At 58.1% G+C, this 22441-nt stretch overlaps 1 protein-coding gene and 1 long non-coding RNA gene across 2 annotated transcripts; both read right to left on the reverse strand.

The window, feature by feature from the left end:
* Positions 1-441: 441 nt before the first annotated feature.
* LOC113962478 lies at positions 442-20811 on the reverse strand. Its single transcript, XR_003532560.1, has 3 exons — positions 20685-20811; positions 12831-12837; positions 442-455 (listed from the first exon to the last, which is right to left on the reverse strand). It is a non-coding gene; the product is annotated as an uncharacterized LOC113962478 (long non-coding RNA).
* On the reverse strand, positions 2103-4600 carry LOC113962477 (folate receptor alpha-like). Its single transcript, XM_027673233.1, is given in 5 exon segments — positions 2103-2462; positions 2464-2767; positions 2993-3128; positions 3600-3788; positions 4439-4600. Coding segments are annotated over 5 exon segments (888 nt in total). The 5' UTR covers positions 4595-4600; the 3' UTR covers positions 2103-2359.
* Positions 20812-22441: the final 1630 nt, after the last annotated feature.

Consider the following 22441-nt stretch of genomic DNA (forward strand, 5'->3'; position numbering starts at 1 on the left):
AGAGACCCCAGTGGGGAGGAAGGTTTTCGGGACAGGGCTGAGACCAAACAGTTTCTCTTCATCTCACCTGCAGAGTTCTGCCTCTCTGCTCACAGTGCCCCCCTCCAGCTCTCCCTCCTGTCCTGCTCCATCCCTCATTTCTGTCACAGGAATCAGCTCCAGGGGTTCCCTTTCCCTGTCCCCTACCTGGGGCAGGCAGGGCAAACCTCACAACCCCCTGTTTCTGAGCCTAAGCCCTGCTCAGTCCTGGGATACCTTCAGCTTCTGCAGGCAATATACTAAATTTAGAGAGATTAGATTAAATGTAACATATTAAACCTAGAGAGGGAAAGGAAAAACTCCTTCTCTGTTTCATGTAAATGCAAGGAATTGGTGACCGGCTGTGACAGAGGCTGCATCACGAGCAGCATTTAAAAACAAAAACAGTGAGCCAGAAAAGCTTCTGGAAACATCTGCTTTTGATCTAAAACCCCCTGAAAATACTTGAAGTACCACAAAGCTCTGCAGGCTGGGCTTGGCCTGAGCGGGGCACCCCTGGCACTGCCCCAATCCTGCCACGGGCAGACAAAGGTTATCGGGGACACCCTCCTGCTGAGCCACGAGGGGCTGAAAGGACCCCCAGGACCCCTCACAGACCCTCCAACCCCCCCTGGGACCCCCTGGCTTCCCAAACTCCTTCCCATGGAGGAGTCTGGGTGCTGCTGCATCCGACCCCAGCCCAAGGCTCGGTCAGTGGTTCACGTCCAAAGGGTGGTGCAGCTCTGATTGAACCTTTGTACAGCTTTGTCTCACAGGATTAAGGATGGCTAACCAGATAGATGTGTGTAAATAAATTATTTATCATGATTAGAGTGAAAGATCTCAATCAGAATTATTTACTACACAATAATAATAATAAATAAATATATAGCAGCTACAACTCCTGTATAGTGCACTATTTTTAAGCAATATTGGAGCAACTATAACAAAGTTAACAAACCAGTTATTAAGCAGAGATTGATATCACTCACCCAGAGCAACAACCATGGGCAAATCTCTTTGGCTCAGCCTCGAGGGGTGACCCTGAGGGGTGTCCTTAGAAGGTGCTCTGAGAAAGGGGATGTCAGAAGACCCTCTCATTAAAACTGGGTCTGAGCTTCTCTAGGATAAAGCCCTGGGCTGTCAGTCAGGTGTCTCTGGGCTGTGCCAGCTCAGCAGCTTTAGATGAGGTGTCAGTGGAATCACCTGTGGGTTCCTCTCTCAGGTTCTTCACCAGCCCTGTCACACCTTCACCCCAGGCTGGTTGGATTTTGGGACTGAGGAGTCAGGCTGGTGTCAGCTTTACCCAACCCCAAAAGCAGTGACTCTCCTTTTCCATCCACCACCGACAGCTTTGCAAGCAGGGCAGTGTTTGAGGTGTTTTCCCCCACTCAGGCAGAGCCTCCTACTCTGCTCCACTCCCCCCTTTCTTTCAGAAGCTGCTGAGGTTCTGCTGGAGGTTTGTTTCTGCTTCAGAGGAAGGAAAACCCCAAATAAGCACAGCAGCACGGAGCTGCTCACAGGGCTGGAGCCCCTCTGCTCTGGAGCCAGGCTGGGAGAGCTGGGGGGGTTCACCTGGAGAAGAGAAGGCGCCAGGGAGAGCTGAGAGCCCCTTGCAGGGCCTGAAGGGGCTCCAGGAGAGCTGGAGAGGGACTGGGGACAAGGGATGGAGGGACAGGACACAGGGAATGGCTTCCCACTGCCAGAGGGCAGGGATAGGTGGGTTCTTCCCTGTGAGGGTGGGGAGGTTGCCCAGAGAAGCTGTGGCTGCCCCTGGATCCCTGGAAGTGTCCAAGGCCAGGTTGGACAGGGCTTGGAGCAACCTGGGCCGGTGGAAGGTGTCCCTGCCCATGGCAGGGGGTGGCACTGGATGGGCTTTGACATCTCTTCCAACCCAAACCATTTGTTATTTTATGACCTTTCCTACCCCCCCCAGGACAAGCTCCTGCATTCACAGATCCCACACCCCCCACCACCCAGACCTGACCCCTTCCTCCCCCCCGGGGCACTGCCCTCTTCTCAGCAGAATTTCCCATCAGTACCTGCCCCCTCCTCAGCAGAATTTCACATCAGGACAGCGAGGCTGGTCCAGAGCACAACTTTATTACCAACCCCACCCTTCAGGGAGTCCCCACAGCCCAAAGAACCACTGACAGCAGAGCTCAGCCAGCCCAGCACAGCCATGGGGTGGGAGCAGATGTGCAGGAGCTCCTACATCAGGGCAGAGATTTTGGTTTGCCCTTCCCAGGATGGCAAGGAAATCCCTGCCCTGGTCAGCTGGGAGCTGCTCCCACTGAGCACTCGCTGGGGTGTGTGACCAGCTGGGACAGACAGACCCAGGTTACCTGTGCCAGCTCCTCTTGCAGGGCAGCTGGAGCAGTCCAGGCCATGTCCCTTTAGGAAACAGTCCCAGGGACCCCCATCCATGGGATCCACAGCCTGTGCAGGGCCAGGGGCAGCAGGACCAGGACAGACCACGGCAGAGCAAGCACAGCTTGGTCACTCTCAGGAGCCACGTCCTCCACCCCAGCAGGGGAGGATCTCTTTTTCCAGGAGTAGAACTTGGCCACAGCCACGTTGGGGTTCCCCTGGGCGGGGTCAAACCACATCTGGATGCAGCGGCCGCTGCCCCTGCGAGCTGTGCTGTATCTGTAGGAGTGGGACCAGATCTTCTCACACAGGTCCTTGGGCCGGGGGAACACCTCACTGAAGGGTCTGCACATGGAGCCCCAGGGACAGCGGTTCCTGCCTGGGGACAGAGCACCACGGGGGGAGAGGTGAGCACTGGGACAGCCCTCCCCTGGTGCCCTTCCCCTGCCCACGGCCCCTCGCCACACCGGGGCTGAGGGGGTGGCTTGGCCACCTTCTCCTTGGCAACCCTGGAACATGAGGGGGATTTGGGGTCCTGGCAGCAGTGACCCTGCCAGTGACCCCCCTGGGGGAGCGAGGGGAGGCTCCCCACAGCCCCACCAACCTGTTGCCCAGTTCCAGCCCTTGTGCCAGTTCTCCTTGCAGGTGACGGCGTCCCTGCAGTCCTCCCACCACTGCTCACAGTCCTCCTGGCACAGGGGCACGTGCAGGATCCTCTCCCGACGCCAGCTGCTGTCAGCCTGCGAGGGGACAGGGCCAGGCACGCTGGGGAGGGGGCCTGAAAGTTAAGGGCAGGATCTGCCCCGTCCCAGATCCCCCCCAGCCCTTCCCACTGGGCTCCAGAACCGATCTCAGGAGTGTTTCAGCCCCTACAGAGATGTGCCTTGACAGAAGCTCTTCCATCAGTCAGACAGGCCTAAGCAGTGGCCAGAAAAGTCCTTGGAATCTTTCCACCCAGTAGGAAAGGTTGGGACAGCCTAGGTTTTTGGAAGGAATCCTTCCCTGGGAGGGTGGGGAGGCCCTGGCCCAGGTTGCCCAGAGAAGCTGTGGCTGCCCCTGGATCCCTGGAAGTGTCCAAGGCCAGGTTGGACGGGGCTTGGAGCAACCTGGGCTGGTGGAAGGTGTCCCTGCCCATGGCAGGGGTGGGACTGGGTGGGCTTTGAGGTCCCTTCCAACCCAAACAGTTCCATGAGTCCATGATCTGATCATACCTGGTCAATCCAGGGCCCCAGGTTGGGGGAACACTCGTACAAACACGTGTCCTGGATGAAGTGGCGCTTGCACTGGGCTGGCATCACCCCACAGTGGTTCCAGTTGAAGTTGTACAGGTTGGATTGGTCCTTGTGTGCCTCTGAGCTGGTGTTGGCCGTGCAGCAGGCATTGTCCTTCCAGGGAGAGCACTGGGACAGAGCAAGGGACAGGCTGTCGGGGAGGGCAGGAGCTCCAGGGGCAGAGGATGCTGCGAGTGCTGGTTCCCTGCAGAGCCCCCAACAAGGAGCCTCCAGCAGCCAGAGGATTTTCTGTCCTCCAGCAAACCCTTGGGCACTTTGGACTGAGGTGTTCTGGGCTGAAGCCCTGGAGGAAGAGCAGGAGGTGGGGGTCAGGAATTAGTCCCACCCTGAGGAACAGGAGCGAACCCCTTCTCCTGCACCCTGACTTGCTCTCGGCCCCAACTCTGCCGAGGGCCTGGGGCAGAGCAAGGAGAGTCTCCAACACCAAGAGGGAGCAGAGGAGAGTCTTCCCTTTCCGTCCTTTCCCTGGCTCTGCTCTGGGGTGCCCGAGCTTTGGGAAGGGGAGATGTCCTGGTTAAAGAGGGGTGACACTGAGCTGACAGCTCCTCACACCTCTGCCCCTGCCCTGGGCGTTTGCTGGAAGAAGGCAGCAAACAAACAGGTCTCACACCCAGTGTGAGCTTTCTCCCTCGGGCAAGGAGCAGCCGAGCCCAAGGCAGCCCCCGATATCTGGGGAGGTGGGTGCAGGGGGGCCCGGACAGCCCCACACAGCCCCACACAGCCCCACACAGCCCCACACAGCCCCCAGCAGCTCGTACCTGGTCGTGCAGCTTCCCCTCGGGGCCGGGCTCGCTCTTGTGGTGCTTGGCGTCCATGCAGACGTTCAGCAGCGGGTCCCTCGCCGGCAGCACCGCCCGGGCTGCCAACAGCACCCACAGCACCCACAGCATCGGCACCACCCGCCCCGCTGCCATGGCACTGCCAGCACGGGGCACCGGGACGGGGACGGCTCGGGAGGGGCTGCGGGGACAGGGACAGCTCGGGAGGGGTTGGACACGGAGCTGTGGGGACAGGGACACTCGGGAAGGGCTGTGGGGACAGGGACAGTTCGGAGGGGGCTGCGGGGACAGCGGGGACAGGGACAGTTCAGGAGGAGCTGCGGGGACAGGGACAGCTCGGGAGGGACCGGGCACGGGGTTGTGGGGACAGGGACACTCGGGAGGGGCTGCGGGGACGGGGACACTCGGGAAGGACTGGATACGGAGCTGTGGGGACAGGGACACTCGGGAGGGGCTGTGGGGACAGGGAGAGTTCGGAGGGGGCTGTGGGGACAGGGACAGCTCGGGAGGGGTTGGACACGGGGCTGTGGGGACAGGGCACAGCTCGGGAGGGGCTGTGGGGACAGGGACACTCGGGAGGTGCTGCGGGGGCCGGGCACTGCCGGGATGTGCCAGCGGCTCACGGGCCCAAGGACACGAGCGCAGCCTCCCCCCGGGCAGGGCTCCAAGGTCAGACTCGTTATCATCGGGACCAGGTCGGGAAGGACACCCTGGGAATGCTCCACACCCCCGAGGGGAGCGGGGGTCCCGTGTGAGACCCGCTCAGACCGGGGTCCTTTGCCACCCCATTGCTCCAGAGGGAGCTGCCAGACCCCAAACCCTCTGAACCAAGACAGGGGTGGTTCAGGGGTCCCTAGAGAGGGGGCAGAGGGGGCAGGTAAATGCACGGACACCTTGGGGGGACCATGAGCTGCAGGAGCCCCACCTCGTGCTCAGGAGTATGGCAAGACAGGAAAGCTCTTTTTTTGTTTTATCTGCGTCTGGGACCTTGGAGACCCTCACCTGAGGGGAGGGTCCCCTCTCCAGGGGAGACCTGAACCATCACAGAATCCCACAATGGTTTGGGATGGAAGGGATCTTAAAGCTCAGCTCATTCCACCCCCTGCCATGGGCAGGGACACCTTCCACCAGCCCAGGTTGCTCCAAGACCCATCCAACCTGGCCTGACTTGAGCAATAACAGACATTTCACAGCATCATGCCTTGGCCTCCTCTGCCTGCCTGGGAGAAATTTTATCGTAATTTACTAAAAAAAACCCCCAAAACAACCAAAAAACCCAAACGGCCAACAACAAGACCCAAACAAGCAAATTCCCTGCCATTCCTCATCAATACAGCACAAGGGTCTAAACCAGCTGCCTTTTAGGAGGGATTTTGCAAAACACAGGAGCAAGACAAAGCCTTTACAGCACTAAAATAGCACAAAAGCCCCCAGAAGAAGCAGTTGCAGACCTGAGGAAGCAGACACAGAAATCTGAGAACTGGGAAGTACCCGCCTTGTGTCGTAACTACACTCATATATGTAAAACCAAAAAAGTCTCCCTTCAAAAAAAAATAATTAAAAAATCAACCTTACCAGCCCTGAGAGCCTCTAAACCTACTGCAACACCTTAAAAACACTCAGCTCAGCAGCTTCCTGGGGGCAGCTTTAACAGGAAGGCTCCTGGTAGCTCCTGGGAGGAACTTCTGCCCATGTTTAGGGAGGTTTCACTCGTGCCAGACTTTGTTTCTGCAGAGGTCACGTTTTGTTGTTTTGTTATAACCAGCTCATCTGGCCTCTTTCCCCAGCAGAACCTCTTCCCTGGGAGACACTTGGGTGTTTGGTTCCAAGAGCAGGTCCCTGCTCAGCCTTGGCCCTTCAAAACAAACCCCATTTCCTCTGCTGGCCCCACACCAGGCAGCAGAGCCAGGCAGGGACTGACCCAGGGTTTGCAATAAATGATGGAATAAACTCAAAAGGCAGCAAATGACGTGCAGGAATAATGCTGCTGCCTCAGAAGGAGGAATAACAGCAATCCCCAACACAAACCAGAAGTGCAGGTGCTGAGGGGAGCAATGCAGACCCTTGTAGTGCCTGAGCACAGCCATTGCTGCCAAAAGCTCCTCCAGAGCCCAGGAAAGCCCTGACTCTCAGCACGGGCTCGGAGTCTCCTCCCAGGGCAGCTTTGGGGCTGTTTTGTTGTTCTCATCACACATTGCTGATGTTTTGGTGATGAACCACTTGCCTGGGGAACAAATCTCCCTAAATTTCATGTGTGAGCACTTTAGGCTCTGGGAGAACCCGCTCTAGTGATCACAGAATCCCAGGATCACTGGGGCTGGAAAAGCCCTCCCAGCCCATGGATCCCCCCTGTGCCCCATCCCCACCTTGTCCCCCAGCCCAGAGCACTGAGTGCCACGGCCAGGCCTTCCTGGGACACCTCCAGGGCTGGGCACTCCAAACCTCCCTGGGCAGCCCCTGCCAAGGCCTCACCACCCTTTCCAGCAGGAAATTCCTCCTCCTGGCCAACCTGAGCCTCCCCTGGCACAGCCTGAGGCCGTTCCCTCTCCTCCTGTCCCTTGTTCCCTGGGAGCAGAGCCCGACACCCCCCGGCTCCCCCCTCCTGTCAGGCAGAAAAGAACCTCGTGCTTCTCCCCCTCACCCTGGAGCTGTCCCTGAGCAGATCTTCCCCTCTCCCCTTTGCCCCTTCCCCTCCTCTGCTCCCCTCTCCCCCCACATGAGTGTTTCCCCCGAGGACCGGGGTGGTCTCAGATGCCCTGAGCTGTCCTGGCTCTTTCCTGCTCCTCGCCTGGGAATTTCTAATATCTGGTTTGTTTTTGGCACTGCTGATCACTGAACTGTGTTGTAACACTGTCAGAGCAGTGACAGCTTGTTCCTGAGAGAGAATTTTCAGCCACCAGCCTGTCATCCTTCGTCTGACGTGCCCCGTGCTCTCCCCAGCATCTCTGCCTGCTCATCTCAGCTGCTTTGGCAGCAAAACCTCCTGCTTTGTTGTTCAGTGACTCAGTCCTACCAGGTGTCACATCCCACTCCCACATGGAAGAGTCGCAGATGCCCGTGGTTAAACAAGGATGGCAAAAGCCAGAAGGGTCCAAAAAACAAAGCTCTCGATGTTTAATTGGCCAACTGCACCCTCCGGGTGGAAATTGGGGCATGTTTTGCCCCCTCTTTCTGATGGTGAAAGAAACAGGAGAGTAAAAAGAAAGAGGGAAGAAGGAGAGTGTGAAGGAGAGCTCGGATAGGAGTGTGTGGATTCAGCCCTCTGTCCCATTCCCTGTGACCTGGTCCCACACAGACACCGTGTTTGGGGTTGTGTAGATCCCCCCATCTCCCCAAAAAGCCTCTCGGGGTGTTCCATGGGATCCTGCAGGGAGGGCTCAGTGCTGCTGGGGATGGCAGATCCCACCAGGGAGGGCTGAGGGGTCCCACGTGGCTCCCACTGCCACAAGGGCCACGGGGGTTGTTATGATCAGAGTCATTAACGAGCAGAAAAGCAAAGGCACCGTGTGTATAAAGGCAAGAATTAATTGTTGGTGTCACTGGCAGCAGCCAACACAAAAGCCAGTGTGAGGCCAGAGCCAGTTACTGCAGAAAAAAGAGCTAAATTAATATTTCTCTACAGAAAAAAAAGTAGTAATAATAATAATAAATTAAGATTGTGACACACACTCTTCCCAATTTCTCCCCCTTTCCCTGCTCCTTGGGGTCCTGAGCTTGGTGACTTTGTTTGGTGGTGGATGATACACAGAGCCACAAAAACCTGGAGTCCTTCACATGGAGCCATCATGTTGGTGTTTGTGGCTTCTTCTGCCTCCCTCGGGGCCCACTTTGTGTCTGTTTTACCTTTGATAATGTGCTTCTACACCTTGCTTTCCTTTCCTGCTCTGCAAGCCCACAACACCGACATTGCCCAGATCTGATGCATTTTTTCATGTCAGATGCTTGTTCTTTGCTCTCTTTGCCACCCCCAAGGCATTTTTGCCCCACTCTGAGCTTGTGTTTCCTTAACTGACTATTCCAGAGTTGTTTTGTAGCCGTGAGTTATATATAGTTGTATGATAGAACAGTTACACACACACATATATATATATCCAGCTCCCAGGCTCGTGCTGGGGACACACAACCACAGGGATGGAATCCTTTGGCTTGGGAGGGACCTCAAAGCCCACCCAGTTCCACCCCCTGCCATGGGCAGGGACACCTTCCACTGGAAGAAAATAAAATTCCAGCAAACAAACAAACAGAGGAGCAAACAAATCCCTCGGCTCTCTGTACATCACAGATTCCCAGCTGACACGGGGAGGGTGTTTCCTGAGGCTTTGGCTGATTGCAGCTCCCAGGGGGAGGCTGGAAGTGGCATCCAGGCTTTTTGAGCGGGATGAGGGAGCGGGGTAGCAGACAGACATGTCTGGGTGTTGATAATCTTCCTGCAATCAGAACACATGGAGGACTGGGAGACGTGAGGTCGCTCAGAAAGTCAATCCCACAGGATTCAAACACTGGGCTGAGTCACAACAGCCCGTTGTTATCATTAACAGTAATTAGCAGGAATAAAACAGCACTTGGGGACAGATTGTGCAGTTGCCTTGGGGCTGAGCAGATTTTGCCCACAGATTTTGGGTTAAATTTCGTTGTAATTGGTGCTTTTATTCCCACTTTCTCCACCACTGAGGGCCAGGGCCCTGAACACCTGCAGCTGCCCCACCTGTTTTGTGCAATATCCAGCACCACAGTGACCAGCCCCTGCATCATTCACAAATTTAGGAAAAATGCTTCTCCCACTGTCCACACCCCCATGGCCACCACCTGCTGCTGGTCCCCCCCTGGTGAACCCCACTGTGTGCAGAGCAGAACCCAAATGGGTCAGCATCAGACCCCCAGAGAGCTGCACGTGGCCAGATGTGACTCCACAGTCGAGGTGGGAGCTGGATCAGAGCTGGGGGGTCTGTCCTGGTGGCACGTGTGGGTGGGCAGAGGCTCACAGGGGGTGTTGGGGTCCCACAGCTCAGAAAGGCAATGAGAACAACGTTAAAAACTCGTCACCTGGTGCCAACTGGAGCAAATGCAAAGACTTGGGCAATAAAATTCCACTTGAGGGGTGTGAACTCTCATCATGGTCTTTAAGGTCACTCCCAACCCAAACCATTCCATGATTCCACTACTCTGTGTGTGCCATTTTCATGGCCAGATGCAGTTTTGTGCATCACATGCCCAAGATGTTATTAATTAGGAGAAATGCCCATACCCTGAGTGATGACACCACATTAATATTCGAACCAAACATCATTTCCTCTATTGATTTTCCCCTTGCAAAAACATCTAGTGGAGAACAAGGCTGTGCCTGCTGTCTTTGCTAAAAAAAGAATTAATAAATGCCTCAATAAGGTCTCCAGTGCTGCAGCAGAGTGCTGGATATCCACTGCTCCTGTGCCAGGGAGAGCAGCAATTTCCATCAGTAATTAGGGAGCAGAGCTGCAGGGATCCCAGGGACCAGGCAGGGGTTATCAGGGAGAACAGTTGTTCTTGGGGGCACAAAGGAGAGTTAAAGTTTAACCAGTAGAGCAAAAGCAGCTTTCAGAGATCAGCAGTTTCAGGGACCAGGTCTGTGGGTTGCAGAGGAGCTGACAGGGGAGGGAGGTCCCTGAGGTGGGTTCCTGCTGGATGAATCATCTCAGACACACTGGATAAGCTGTGAGACCCACCGTGAGACAGGTTTGCCAAAGGTCTGTCCTGGGTTCCAGGCACAAATGTAAAGGCACATCATAGAATCCTGGAATCATGGAATCCTGGAATCAGAGAATCATGGAGTGGTTTGGGTTGGGAGGGACCTCAAAGCCCACCCAGTGCCACCCCCTGCCATGGGCAGGGACACCTTCCACCAGCCCAGGTTGCTCCAAGCCCCGTCCAACCTGGCCTTGGACACTTCCAGGGATCCAGGGGCAGCCACAGCTTCTCTGGGCAACCTGGGCCAGGGCCTCCCCACACTCACAGCCAGGAATTCCTTCCCAATATCCCATCTCTCCCTGCCCTCTGGCAGCGGGAAGCCATTCCCCCTTGTTCTGTAAATAACCTCTCTCCATCTTGGAGGTCTTTTCCAGCTTTAATGATTCCATGATTGGGGTCACAGAGGTGACACTCTTCATACACCCCCTCCCTGGGTCCCCGTGGGGCTCCAGCCAGGAGCAGCAGAGTGACAAATGGGATGACAAATGTACCAAACTGCCGTGGTTTGGGGTGGGACTCCCCCGTGGGAGCTGCCTGGGGCATCCCTGAGGTTCTGGGGTGGGACGGAGCTCCTGCAGCCCCTGGAGCTGCCCCAGCGCCTTCTCTCGGGCTCGGGGTGGGGGGGGATGGCCATGGACACACGGGTGGTGATGTGACCTCCAGCCACCCCTACAGAGGTGACACAGGACCTGCTGCCAGGGCTGGCCCTGCTCTGCTGCCTCTGTGGGTGCTCAGGCACTGCTGCTCCTGCCCTGCAGGCACCAATGCACCGAGTGTGTCCGTCCTCTGCGCCCGGCCCGAGGGCTCTGTGGGGGCATGGAAGGAAAATCCAACATTAACAAAGAGTGGGAGTGATCAGCGCTTGTGTGGGATGGAAATCAATTAAAGGATGGAGGAAGTCAGATCTCAATTAAAGGATGGAGGAAGTCAGATCTGGGTACCCAAATAAAGCACTAAATCAGGACTTGGGGCTGAGATAAACCCAGATGGACTGACTGCAGCCAGGTATTTTCCCAGGCTCTGGGTGAATTTGGCACAGGGCAACCTGCATGATGGATTTGTGGTCTCCAAAGAGGAGAGGTGTCCTCTCCTTGGTTATCTGGGGAGTTCCCACCGCCAGGCTGAGGCCGGGGGGCTCTGGGGGTGACAGGGACTGGAGCACCCCGGACCTGCATTTGCATCCCAACCGCATCTCCTGCATCCGCAACCCGCATCCACATCGGTATCCTGCATCCACAACCCACATCCCGCGTCCTACATCGGCATCCCACATCCGCATCCCGCATCCCACATCCGCATCCCGCACTCCACATCGGCATCCCGCATCCTTACATCGGCATCCCGCATCCCACATCCACATCCCGCATCTCGCATTCCACATCCACATCCCGCATCCCACATCCGCATCCCGCATCCCACATCTGCATCCCGCACTCCACATCGGCATCCCACACTCCACATCGGCATCCCACATCCACATCTCGCATCCCACATCTGCATCCCGCATTCCACATCCGCATCCCGCATCCCTCATCTGCATCCCGCACTCCACATCGGCATCCCGCATCCCCGTCCCGCTCCCCGCAGCCTCCCCCGGGTCCCGCCGCAGCCCCGGCAGAGGGAAGCATCGAGCCGCTCTCCGCGCCCGCGGGGCCCGGCCCGGGCTGGGCAGGGACGGGAAAGGGGAGGGGGCACTGCGGGATCGATCACGGCTCCACATCTCCCCGCTCAGGGGGGGAGGCGACCCCCGGCCCCGGCCGCGCGGGTGCCCTCGGGGCTCCCCACTTGCCCCCGGGGCTCCCCGGTGGCTCCGGGCCGGCTCAGAGAACCTGCCGAGCACCGACACGGGAGCTGCTGCTGCTCCAGGAGCTCGGCCCGGTCTGTCCATCCCAGCCTGGCCACCCGCGGGGCTCTGGGAAGGGGTCTGAGCACGGGGAAAACCCGCGGCGGTGCTTCTGGACACCAGAGAGCCCGGGGGCTCCCCAGCCGGAGGCTGCTTTGGGATCCGGGGGTGACTCCCGTGGATTTAATGAGAATTTAATTGTCTCACTGATTTCCGTGCCTCCCACAGCGTGTCCCAGAGCTCGTCCCTGAGGGAGGGGGGCTGAGGAGAGCTCTGAGGGGGAGGACAGGAGGACCCACCCTGGGCAAGGCTCTGCCAGGAGCTCTCGGGCAGAGGTTCTCTGAGATGTGGCACTTGGGGACATGGATTAGTGGTGGCCTTGGCAGTGCAGGGGGTTGGAATGAGGCCGTCTTTAAGGTCCCTCCCAACCCAAAGCAGTCTGTGATTCTGTGATTCCAAGCCTGAACAAGCCAGTGTGAGGAGGCTGAGCTGCAGTTCCCTGTGGAAGCTCCAGCAGCCTAATTAGTGCCTGCTAATTGTGGAATGACAGTTGTTTGCAGAGAGCTGGTGGTGCAGCCCCAGCCAGGCAAAATGCTCCAGGTGAAGCAGATTGAAACCAGGGAGGAAAACACTTGGGATTTAGAGGGAAACAACCCCTTTGGCTGAGCCCAAAAGCAGTCCCTTCGCAGACCCAGGAGCCACTTCTACTGTCAACCCCTGTTTGGGGACACCAGCCCAGCTGTGGAGGGTGACCCTGCCAGACCCAGACCCAGCACAGACCCAGACCCAGACCCAGCCCCAGACCCCTCACCTCCTGCTCACCCTCCTCCTCCACCTCAGCCACAATGGCCCGAGTCTGCCTGGCTGGTGACCAGCCTGGACTCCCTGGGGCCACACGTGGTCCTGGGTGGCCAAAGGACAGGCACAGAGAGCAGGGCCTGCCCTGTGCCCACTCCCACACCAGCCCTGCTCAGGTGGGCATGGCCAGCACCCCCAGCCCTGTTCCTCCTCCTCAGGGGATGGTCAGGACAGCACACGACCCTCACCCCCTTGGTTCAGTTCCCTCTTGTGTCCGTGAGTCCCTCGGACCCCAGAGCAGACCATGAGTCTCTCCAGACCCATGTCCAGACCCTGGGCCCTGTTTGGCCACTTTCCAGCTCCAGAACTGGGGCTTGCAAGGCTCTGATCTCCTCCCAGTCATCAGTCAGGCCAGTTGTTCCATGGACTGACCTGGACCTGCTCAAAGCTGCCCACTTTAATGTGTGGGAAGCTTCTCTAGTCCTTGAGGAACTCTTTAACAACCATCCCCCACATCACACAGAGGGGAAGGAGGAGGAATAAGTCCCGTTCAGGCACCAGCATCTGACAGGACCAGTTAAACCAGCACAATTCCAGTTCAGCCTCCACCCTGAGAGGCAGGAACTGTCAGGGTTAATTTTTGATTGCCCTGAATTTCTGCTGTGCCCCATCTCTTCCTCCCAAGCTCTGCCCGTGCTGGATGCTGGGGGGGGGGGAACTGGGGCACTGCCTTATCTCAGCCACCTTTTGTGCCACCAGGCAGCAGCTCCCCAGTTTCCCACCGTGGCACGTGCTGGGGCAGGGCAGAGTCACTGCTGAGAGGGGCAGGACACGAGCTGGGGCTGGGCTGGCACAATCACAGGGGCACAGAATCGGGAACTGGCTTTGGGAGCAGAGAGGGACTGAGCTGGGCAGGGAGGGAGGGGGTTCCCTGGGGCAGCGTGGCTGTGGCAGTGCAGAGTGAGGGGTTTGTGGGGCAGGGGTTTGTGGGGTGCTGGGTGCAGGTGCTTTCCACCCCTGGCTGGTGTGCAAACGGGAGTGCAAAGCCCCGGGGAGCAGCTGGGCTGTGGCACCCAACCTGGGTTGTATTTCTGGGAATGGCTTTGGATTAAGCCTCGGATTAGCACCAAACCCAAAGCCTGGCTGGAAAACCCACACCCGGGCCGGGGATGGGTTTGGGGCAGCCAGATCCCAGCACCTCCCTGGGAAATGCCAGTCCCCGAGGGGATCAGGGAGCGCTGGTACCGCCGGGCACCCCGCGGGTGCCTCAGTGTCCCCTTTCCCCCCGCCCCGCTCCGGCCGCGCCCGTGGCGCTTCCCCGACACCAGAGGGAGCTGGAACCTTCCCCCGGCTCCGGGTTCGTCCCTGCCTGGAGAAAGGTTGGAAAAAGCGGGTTTGCTGCCACTTGCGTCAGTCTCAAGAGCTGTTGGTCCTTTTCTGTCACCCCAAGGTCTGTCGGTCCTTTTGCCTCATCCCAAGGGTCTGTCGGTCCCTTTGCATCCCCCGAGGGTCTGTGGTCCCCTGGGCATGAACCAAGACAGAGGCTGCCCCGGGGAGCTGCCACATTCCAAACAGGAAGGGAAAGGCACTTCCCAGAGTAGGGATGGTGCCACTGGATCCTCACCCGGTGCCCGTTTGGAAGGGGCTCCTGAGGACTGCAAGTTCCTCGGATGGCAGGGGTGCCAGGGTACATCTTGTGCCCCAGGAGCTCAGGCTGGATGGCTTCATGCTTCCCAACACAAACTGTTTTTCCCCATGGATCATCCCAAACCACAGTTACCCAAAAGCTCCTCAATCCCCGTGGGACAGGCCAGGTTTGGAGCATGGGAGGAGGTTGCCCAGAGCAGAACCAGCTCAGCACCCACCCCCTGGCACTGGGCTGGGTTGATCGAGAGGGCATCACACCCCCACCCCCAAAGTGGCTGGGCATCAATATCCAGCTGGAATGTGAATGGAAGTGTCCAAGGCCAGGTTGGATGGGGCTTGGAGCAACCTGGGCTGGTGGAAGGTGTCCCTGCCCATGGCAGGGGGTGGCACTGGATGGGCTTTGAGGTCCCTTCCTACCCAAACTGTTCTGGGGTTTCACGATTCCAAGATTCCAATTACAGAATTCTAATAATTGTAAAGGAATTCTATTAATTCTTAGGAAGATTCTATCTTGTTGTGCCCCTGGGGCAGGAGCAGAGCATGGCACAGCAAACACAGGCTCACAGAATGTGCTGAGTTGGAAGGGACCCACCAGGAGGGGGGATCCTGCCTGCCACGAGCATTTCATGGCACTTTGGGAGTGCAGCCACTTTGTGCCTCAGTTTCCCCCAGGGACCTCTGCCTGTGGGCAGGGCGAGGGGTGCAGGGGAGCCAGGAGAGCAGATCCCCTCGGAGCTGTTCTCTGGGACAGGGACAGGGTGTGAGCAGCTGGGACATTTCATCCCTTTCCCACTGGGGAAAATAAATAATCAATAAAGGAACCTGGCAGCTCTCCCGAGGCTGCCACCGCCTCAGCAGGAACATCTGCTGAGTCAGAATCTGACACAGCAGAACGGGGCACGGGCCCGGGGCCGGGGGTGCCTTATCGCTGCCCCCCGGCCCCTGTTTGTGCCTCCCGTTATCGCCCCGGCACAGCCCCGGGCCCCGCACCGTGACTCAGCACTGCCCCCCCCCGGCCTCTGCAAACTCATCACACCCAGGGAGGGGTGGGACAGCCCATAAACATCCCACTGCAGAGAACGGGCTCGAGCCTGGGGCTGGGAGCGAAGTGAGACCCCCTAACTCTGACCCTGACCCTGATCCCAAACCTGACCCAACATCCCACTGCAGAGAACAGGCTCGAGCCTGGAGCTGGGAGTGAAATGAGACCCCCTAATCCTGACTCTAATCCTGACCCTGATCCAACATCCCACTGCAGAGAACGGGCTCGAGCCTGGAGCTGGGAGTGAAGTGAGACTCCCTAACCCTGACCCTAATCCTAACCCTGATCCTAACCCTGACCCAACATCCCATTGCAGAAAACAGGCTTGAGCCTGGAACTTGAAATGAGACCCCCTAACCCTGACTCTCACCCTAATCCTTACCCTGACCTTAAAATTGCCCCTGCCCCTGCCATTGCCTCAGGTGCCTGGTGCAAACTCATCACATGCAATTTTGTGACGGGAGAGCCTACAAACATCCCACTGCAGAGAAGGAGTTTGAGTCCTGGGCATGGAATTGAGACCCTCTAACTCGAACCCTAAACCTAAGCCTAGTCCTGACCCTGACCCTGATCCTAACCGTGACTCAACATCCCACTGCAGAGAACAGGCTTGAGTCCTGGACATGGGAGTGGGATCACCTAAATGTAACCCTGACCCCAACCCTGACCCTGCTCTCAGAGCTCCCTTTCTGCCAGTGTGTCTGAAGAGGATGCTCAAAACCAAGTGTCCCCTCAGATGGGGTGTAATGGGGTCTGTGGGCTGTGCCCTGACCCCGTCCCAGCTCAGCCCCACAGAGACACCGGGTTTGGGGTTCCCTGATCCTACCCAGTGCTGGGCAGAGCTGAGCAGAGTGAGTGATGAACTTAGGGCCAGTCCCTCATTCACCCCCAAGTCCTGGGACCATGGAGGTGCTGGGATGAGCCCCAGGGTCTCTGTCCAGGCTGTGGAGGCTCTGCCAAAGGCGGGACCCCAAAGTCGGGGTTCGGTGCCTTGCTTGGGGCAGGGGCTGCTCTCCCATCTGAGAGGTGCAGGGTGCAGGCAGCCCCCAAACAGCTGTTCAACCTCTGCAGAGGGGCTGCTCCGAGTGCCACCCCACCTTCAGAGCCAGTTCTGCTGCTGGAACAGGTTCCAGGCTGGGGTCAGGTGGGGAGGCAGGTCAGGTCTGCCCTCCTAAACCAGCCCCAGCACAGGAACAGGCCTGGCTCTGTCCATTGCCAGCTGGACAGTCTGGAAAGGCAGAACATGACCCACAAAACGTGTTCCTGACCCAGCAGGTCCCAGGCCACAAGCAGGATGAGGACAGTCCTTGTCTGAGCTCAGCAAAGCCCTCGGTCCCACTGGAGCCGTCCCTGTGCACGGGGAACCTTTGTTATCCCGGGGCTGTGAGGGCTGGGACAGCTCTCCTGGTTCCCAGCCAGTGCTGGGGGATTTTGGGGGGGTTGTGTGGTTAAAGGAATCCTCTGCAGAGCAGTGACAGGCAGGGCCAGCTCGACCTGCAGCAGGAGTGGTGCTGGGAGGACTGGCCGGGTCCCTTGGAGCCAACCCGTGCCTGGGAAAACGGAGACTGGAGCCTGGTTGTGGGGTTTGCCTGCTCTCCTCTCTGTGCTGCCAGCACAGCTACAATCGAGCATCCTCGGGATGCTTTTCCTGCAGCACAACTCAGCTCAGCCTGCCCCGGGAGCCCGGGGGTCCCCCCGTGGGGAGGGGGAGAGGGAAGGGCTCAATGAGGAATCTGCTCCCAGCACTGGATGAGCTTTATGGTCCCTCCCAACCCAAACCAGTGTGTGATTCCATGATTCCAGCACACCGGTGTGACTGGATGTGAGGACGGGGGTCCATCCGTGGGTCTGTCCGTGCTCGGGGGGCAGCAGGGCCGGGCTCAGCCCCCCCCGTTCCCATTTCCCCAGCGCAGCAAACAGCCCGTCCCAGCGCTGGGTTTATCTCGGGCCGCAGGAGGGGGCGCGGGGCTATCGGGAGGGGCTGTCGGGGAGGGGATATCGGGCCGGGCTCGCAGGGCGGGGGTGCCCGGCCCTGCCCGAGGGCGATACAGGGGAGCCGGGCTCGGCCGGGGCCGATAGCTCGGGGTCCTGCCGGGAATGGGACCCAGCCCGAGCGCTGCGGGGCCGGGGCAGCCCCGACGGGTGTGAATGCTGTGCCGTGATGCTGTTTGACACCTGATCCCAGCCGGGCAGCCCCGACGGGTGTAAATGCTGTGCTGTGACTCTGTTTGTCACCTGGCCACGGCCGGGAAACCCCGACATGTGTAAATGCTGTGCCCTGATGCTGTTTGCCACCTGGTCACGGCCGGGAAACCCCACCTGGCTCCCTCAGCAACGCTGCTCTTGCCCTCCCTTCCTTCCCCCACCAACCGTGTCCCCCCCCCGATGTCCCCTCCGATGTCCCGTGGGCTCCTCTGCAGCCCCCAGGGCTGAGGGTCTGGGGGAAGCTCCTCTTGCCAGGAGCCCGTGTCCCTCCCGTGCTGAGGGGATGGAACCCCAGTGAGGGCTAAGAGCAAACCAGGGAGGAAAACCCCTGCCCACAGTGAGCCTGGAGGCGGCTTGTCTGGAACGAAAAAACTGCTTCTTTTGCCTGTTTCTGGGTGGTTTTCCTGAGGGATAACTCAGAAGCTGTCTAATTAAATTCCAGCTTTTCCCTGGACACCCTGGCTCTCGTGTCTGACCTTGTGCCTCTTATGCCTTCACTCCACTCAGCACTGGACCCCAGAGCCCCCAGCACTGACTTTAGGGCTGAGCACACCCCGGTGGATCCCTTTGCAGGGATACAGGGACAGATGAGCAGGGTCAGGGCATGTCTCCTGTTGTGCCCAGGAGGTCCTTGGGGCATTTTTTCTGCATCCAGCCCCCAACCCCCAGCAGTGTCACCCAGGACTCACATTTCAGACCCAGGAGATTTCCTATAAAATTAAAATAACCCAGTGAAAGGCTCTAAGTCAGTTAAAACATGTTTGTGTCAGAAGTGAGGCATGTGCTGGGATCCTTGGGGTGGTCTTGTGCAGGGCCAGGAGTTGGACACAATGGTCCTTGTGGGTCCTTTTTTGGGAAGAATTTCATACAGAGGGTGTTCAGGCCTTGGCAGGGGCTGCCCAGGGAGGTTTGGAGTGCCCAGCCCTGGAGGTGTCCCAGGAAGGCCTGGCCGTGGCACTCAGTGCTCTGGGCTGGGGGACAAGGTGGGGATGGGGCACAGGGGGGATCCATGGGCTGGGAGGGCTTTTCCAGCCTCAGGGATCCTGGGATTCTGTGATTCTGCCCCTTCCAGCCGAGGATATTCCATGATTCTATGATCACATGGCACAAAATGCAGGCTGGAGCACCAGAGCAAGGGGTGCTCCACACCTCTTGGGGTCAGACCTGAAGGGTACCAAGGGTTAAACCTGGATCCTGAAATGAGAGAACTTCATCAGGGGCAGAGAGGATTAATTTGACCTGCAGTGAGGTTTTCACTGAGTTTGTTGTTGCAGCAGAGATTGGGTTTGCAGTGTCTGTGTGTTGGGAGCAGAGTGCCTGGGGCCATGTGAGATAACTCCCCCTGAGGTGATGACATCCAGCTCTGTGGTGTAAAGCCCCAGCCTGCCCCAGCCTCCACCACAGAGCCCCCACACCTCTCCTGTCCATGGTGTCTCCCAGTTTCCCTGTCCCTTCTAAGGAAAAAAATTGCATTTTCAGAAATTCTTGGCTTCCATGTTCGGGTGAGAAACCAACCAGTCCCAGCCAGGGAACCTGTTCAAACTGTGCTGATTCAGCCCCACTTGCTGTTTAATTTCCCTGGGTTTGTCACTGACCACATCCTGAGCTGAGCAGCTCCTCTGCCCCTTCCCTACAGCCTGGGAGCATCTGGCTTTGCTCTGCTCCCAAATTTAGGGTTCATGGAATCCCAGGCTGGTTTGGGTTGCAGGGACCTCAAAGCCCATCCAGTGCCACCCCCTGCCATGGGCAGGGACACCTTCCACTAGCCCAGGTTGCTCCAAGCCCCGTCCAACCTGGCCTTGGACACTTCCAGGGATCCAGGGGCAGCCACAGCTTCTCTGGGCAACCTGGGCCAGGGCCTGCCTCCCAGTCCAGGAATTCCTTCCCAATATCCCATCTATCCCTGCCCTCTGGCAGTGGGAAGCCATTCCCTGTGTCCTGTCCCTCTAGGCCCTTGTTCAAAGCCTCTCTCCAGTTTTTCCAGGGGTTCCTGATATCCCCTTTTGCCCCCATTGTGGAGCCCCCTTGCATTAGCAGTGTGGTGGGGGGAAACCAGCTCTGGCCTTCCAGTTAACCCAAGGCACCAGTTCTAGGCTGGTCCCAGCCCAATGGGCCAGTGGGGAGCAGTGGGGCAGGACTGGCTGAAGCTGATGCACAAATTTCCAGCCCCAGTGGCTGTAAAAGGCTGTTGCCAGGACGGGCTCTCCCCAGCCAGAGCCCACAAGCCTCTGCTGTGACCCTGATCCGATTAACTGGCTGATTCACTGCTGTTATTGCTCTTCTATTGAGCCCATCCGATGGGATTAGAGAGGTTAAACACTTGCTGTGGGGATAAAACCAGCCATTAAAGGGATCAATACAGGCCAGCAGCACCAGGGGCTTATCTCCATGAAAACAACTCCAGCCTCTCTTCCTCCCCTTTCCTCTGCCTTCCCCCTTTCCCCTTCCCTCAGCTCTTTGGGACCATCATTAACCACCCCATGAAAAGCCATCCTGCCCCCTCACCAGTGAAACCAGACCCTGATGGGTCAGTGTGGGGCCAGGCCTGGATGTTTCTCAACATCTCTGCCTGTTTTCCACAGAGTCCAGAAAACCAGCTTTTATGAACCACATTTTGTAAAATAGTATTAAAGCTGCCATTAACACTTTCCTCCAGCCCCTGTGTTTGATGTTGTCCTGCCTGTTGTCCTGCTCTCCCCCACTGAGCTTTTCCCTGCTGCTGGTTCATGTGCAGCAGAAAAGCATCATTATCTCTTCCCTTTTAAAGTTCAGCCTTGCAGAGCAGGAAATGAATCTCCCATCACAGACGAGGTGAGTGCATTGCTGAGAACAGCCCCAGATGTGGTTTTTTAATTTCAGAGCCAGGGAATTCGGGCTGCAGGGAAGAAATAAATGCAGGGGCCATCAAGGCTGTTTATTGTCACCCCCACTGCTGGTCAGCGCTGCCCGGCTCACACGGGGGGAACATTTAGGGCTGCACATGTTCCATCCCACTCTTTGGAGATCTGCATTATGAAATTACACAACTTCTGAAGCCTCCAGGTCTCCTTGGAGCCGAGGGTGTGTCGTGACTCTGCTCTGGGGGTGAGGAGCTGGAGGCAGCTCTGGCCACCCGCTCGATCCCTTTATCTGCCACCAGCAGCCCCCACTCCTGCCGTGTTATCAGGGCACACCGGGGGCTCCTGGGCTGTGAGAGGGGCCTGGGGGCCTCTGCCAGCATCAGAAAATGTGAAAAAATTAATAAAGCCCCATGGGACCCCGTGGTGAGGAGCTAAAAGGTGACCCTGGATGTGAATCCCCAGCTGGAGCAGTGATGGGCCTGTGCCAGCTCCGATGAGATCCCAGAGCCTCAGACTGGGGTGGGTGGGAAGGGACTTTAAAGCTCATCCAGTTCCACCCCCTGCCATGGGCAAGGACACCTTCCACCAGATCAGGCCTTGGACACTTCCAGGGATCCAGGGGCAGCCACAGCTTCTCTGGGCAACCTGTGCCAGGGCCTCCCCACCCTCCCAGGGAAGGATTCCTTCCCAATATCCCACCTAACCCTGCCCTCTGGCAGTGGGAAGCCATTCCCCCTTGTCCTGGCCCCCCAGACCCTTGTCCAAAGTCCCTCTCCAACCTTCTTAGATCAATGGACCAGTATTGATCTGTAACTAGAATGTCTCAAGAGGTCTGGATGACACCTGAACTCCCCACAGGCAGTCCCAAAGTTTGAATAAAATCACAGAATCATGGAATGGTTTGGGCTGGAAAGGTACCATGAACATCATCCAATTCCAATCCCCTGCCTTGGTCAGGGACACCTTCCACTGGACCAGGCTGCTCCAAGCCCCATCCAACCTGGCCTGGAGCACTTGCAGGGTCCATGGTTTTGTCTGGATGTCCCACACCTCATTCATCCCTTCTTTGCTCTCTGAGCACGGGAGCAAAGCTTCACCTGCAGCCTGGAAACCAGGAAAACACCTGGGACACCCAGAGCCAGCCCAAAGCCTTTGGCCAGCCCTGGACCTGGTGGAAACGGGTGTTGCTGGTCTGGCTGTGACACGACAGGTCCTGCTTCAGGGAAGACTTTTAATTCCCAGCAGTGAAGGGTTCACACTGGATGCACATGGAAAGAGCAGAGGAGCCTGTTCCCACCCCCAGCCTGCCCTGACATCCCACACAGGCATTCCTGGAAACCTGGAGCTGAGCAGGTGACTTCTCCTTCACTAACACCATCCCTGAGAGTGTCCCAGGCCAGGCTGGATGGGGCTTGGAGCAACCTGGGCTGGTGGAAGGTGTCCCTGCCCATGGCAGGGGGTGGGACCAGATGGGCTTCAATGTCCCTCTCGACCCAAAACATTCCATAATCCCAAAGCACCTCCCTGTGGGTCCGTGCCTGCTGTGGGGATGGGGTGGCACGTCCAGCCTGTGGTCAGCAGGCTGTGGTCAGCGGGCTGTGGTCAGCGGGCTGTGGTCAGCAGGCTGTGGTCAGCGGGCCGTGGTCAGCGGGCCGTGGTCAGCAGGCAGCCCCAGGGGAAGGAGAGGGAGATAAGGTGTCCCGTGTCCTGAGCAGGCCTGTTAAGGACTCCCAGGGCTCTTTCCTCGAAGGCCACACCTCGCTGCAGACTGACCCCTGCCCGGCCAGCCCGGCCCCACAGGACCCCCCTCCCACCCCGTGGCCCCTCGGGAAGGGCCGGGGAGGGGCTGCATCAGGGGATAAAAGGCCCGTTGGGGTCTGGGC

The sequence above is a fragment of the Neopelma chrysocephalum genome, unplaced genomic scaffold (assembly GCF_003984885.1).
Source record: "Neopelma chrysocephalum unplaced genomic scaffold, ASM398488v2 Primary Assembly neopelma1_181002, whole genome shotgun sequence".
Taxonomy (NCBI): Eukaryota; Metazoa; Chordata; class Aves; order Passeriformes; family Pipridae; genus Neopelma; species Neopelma chrysocephalum.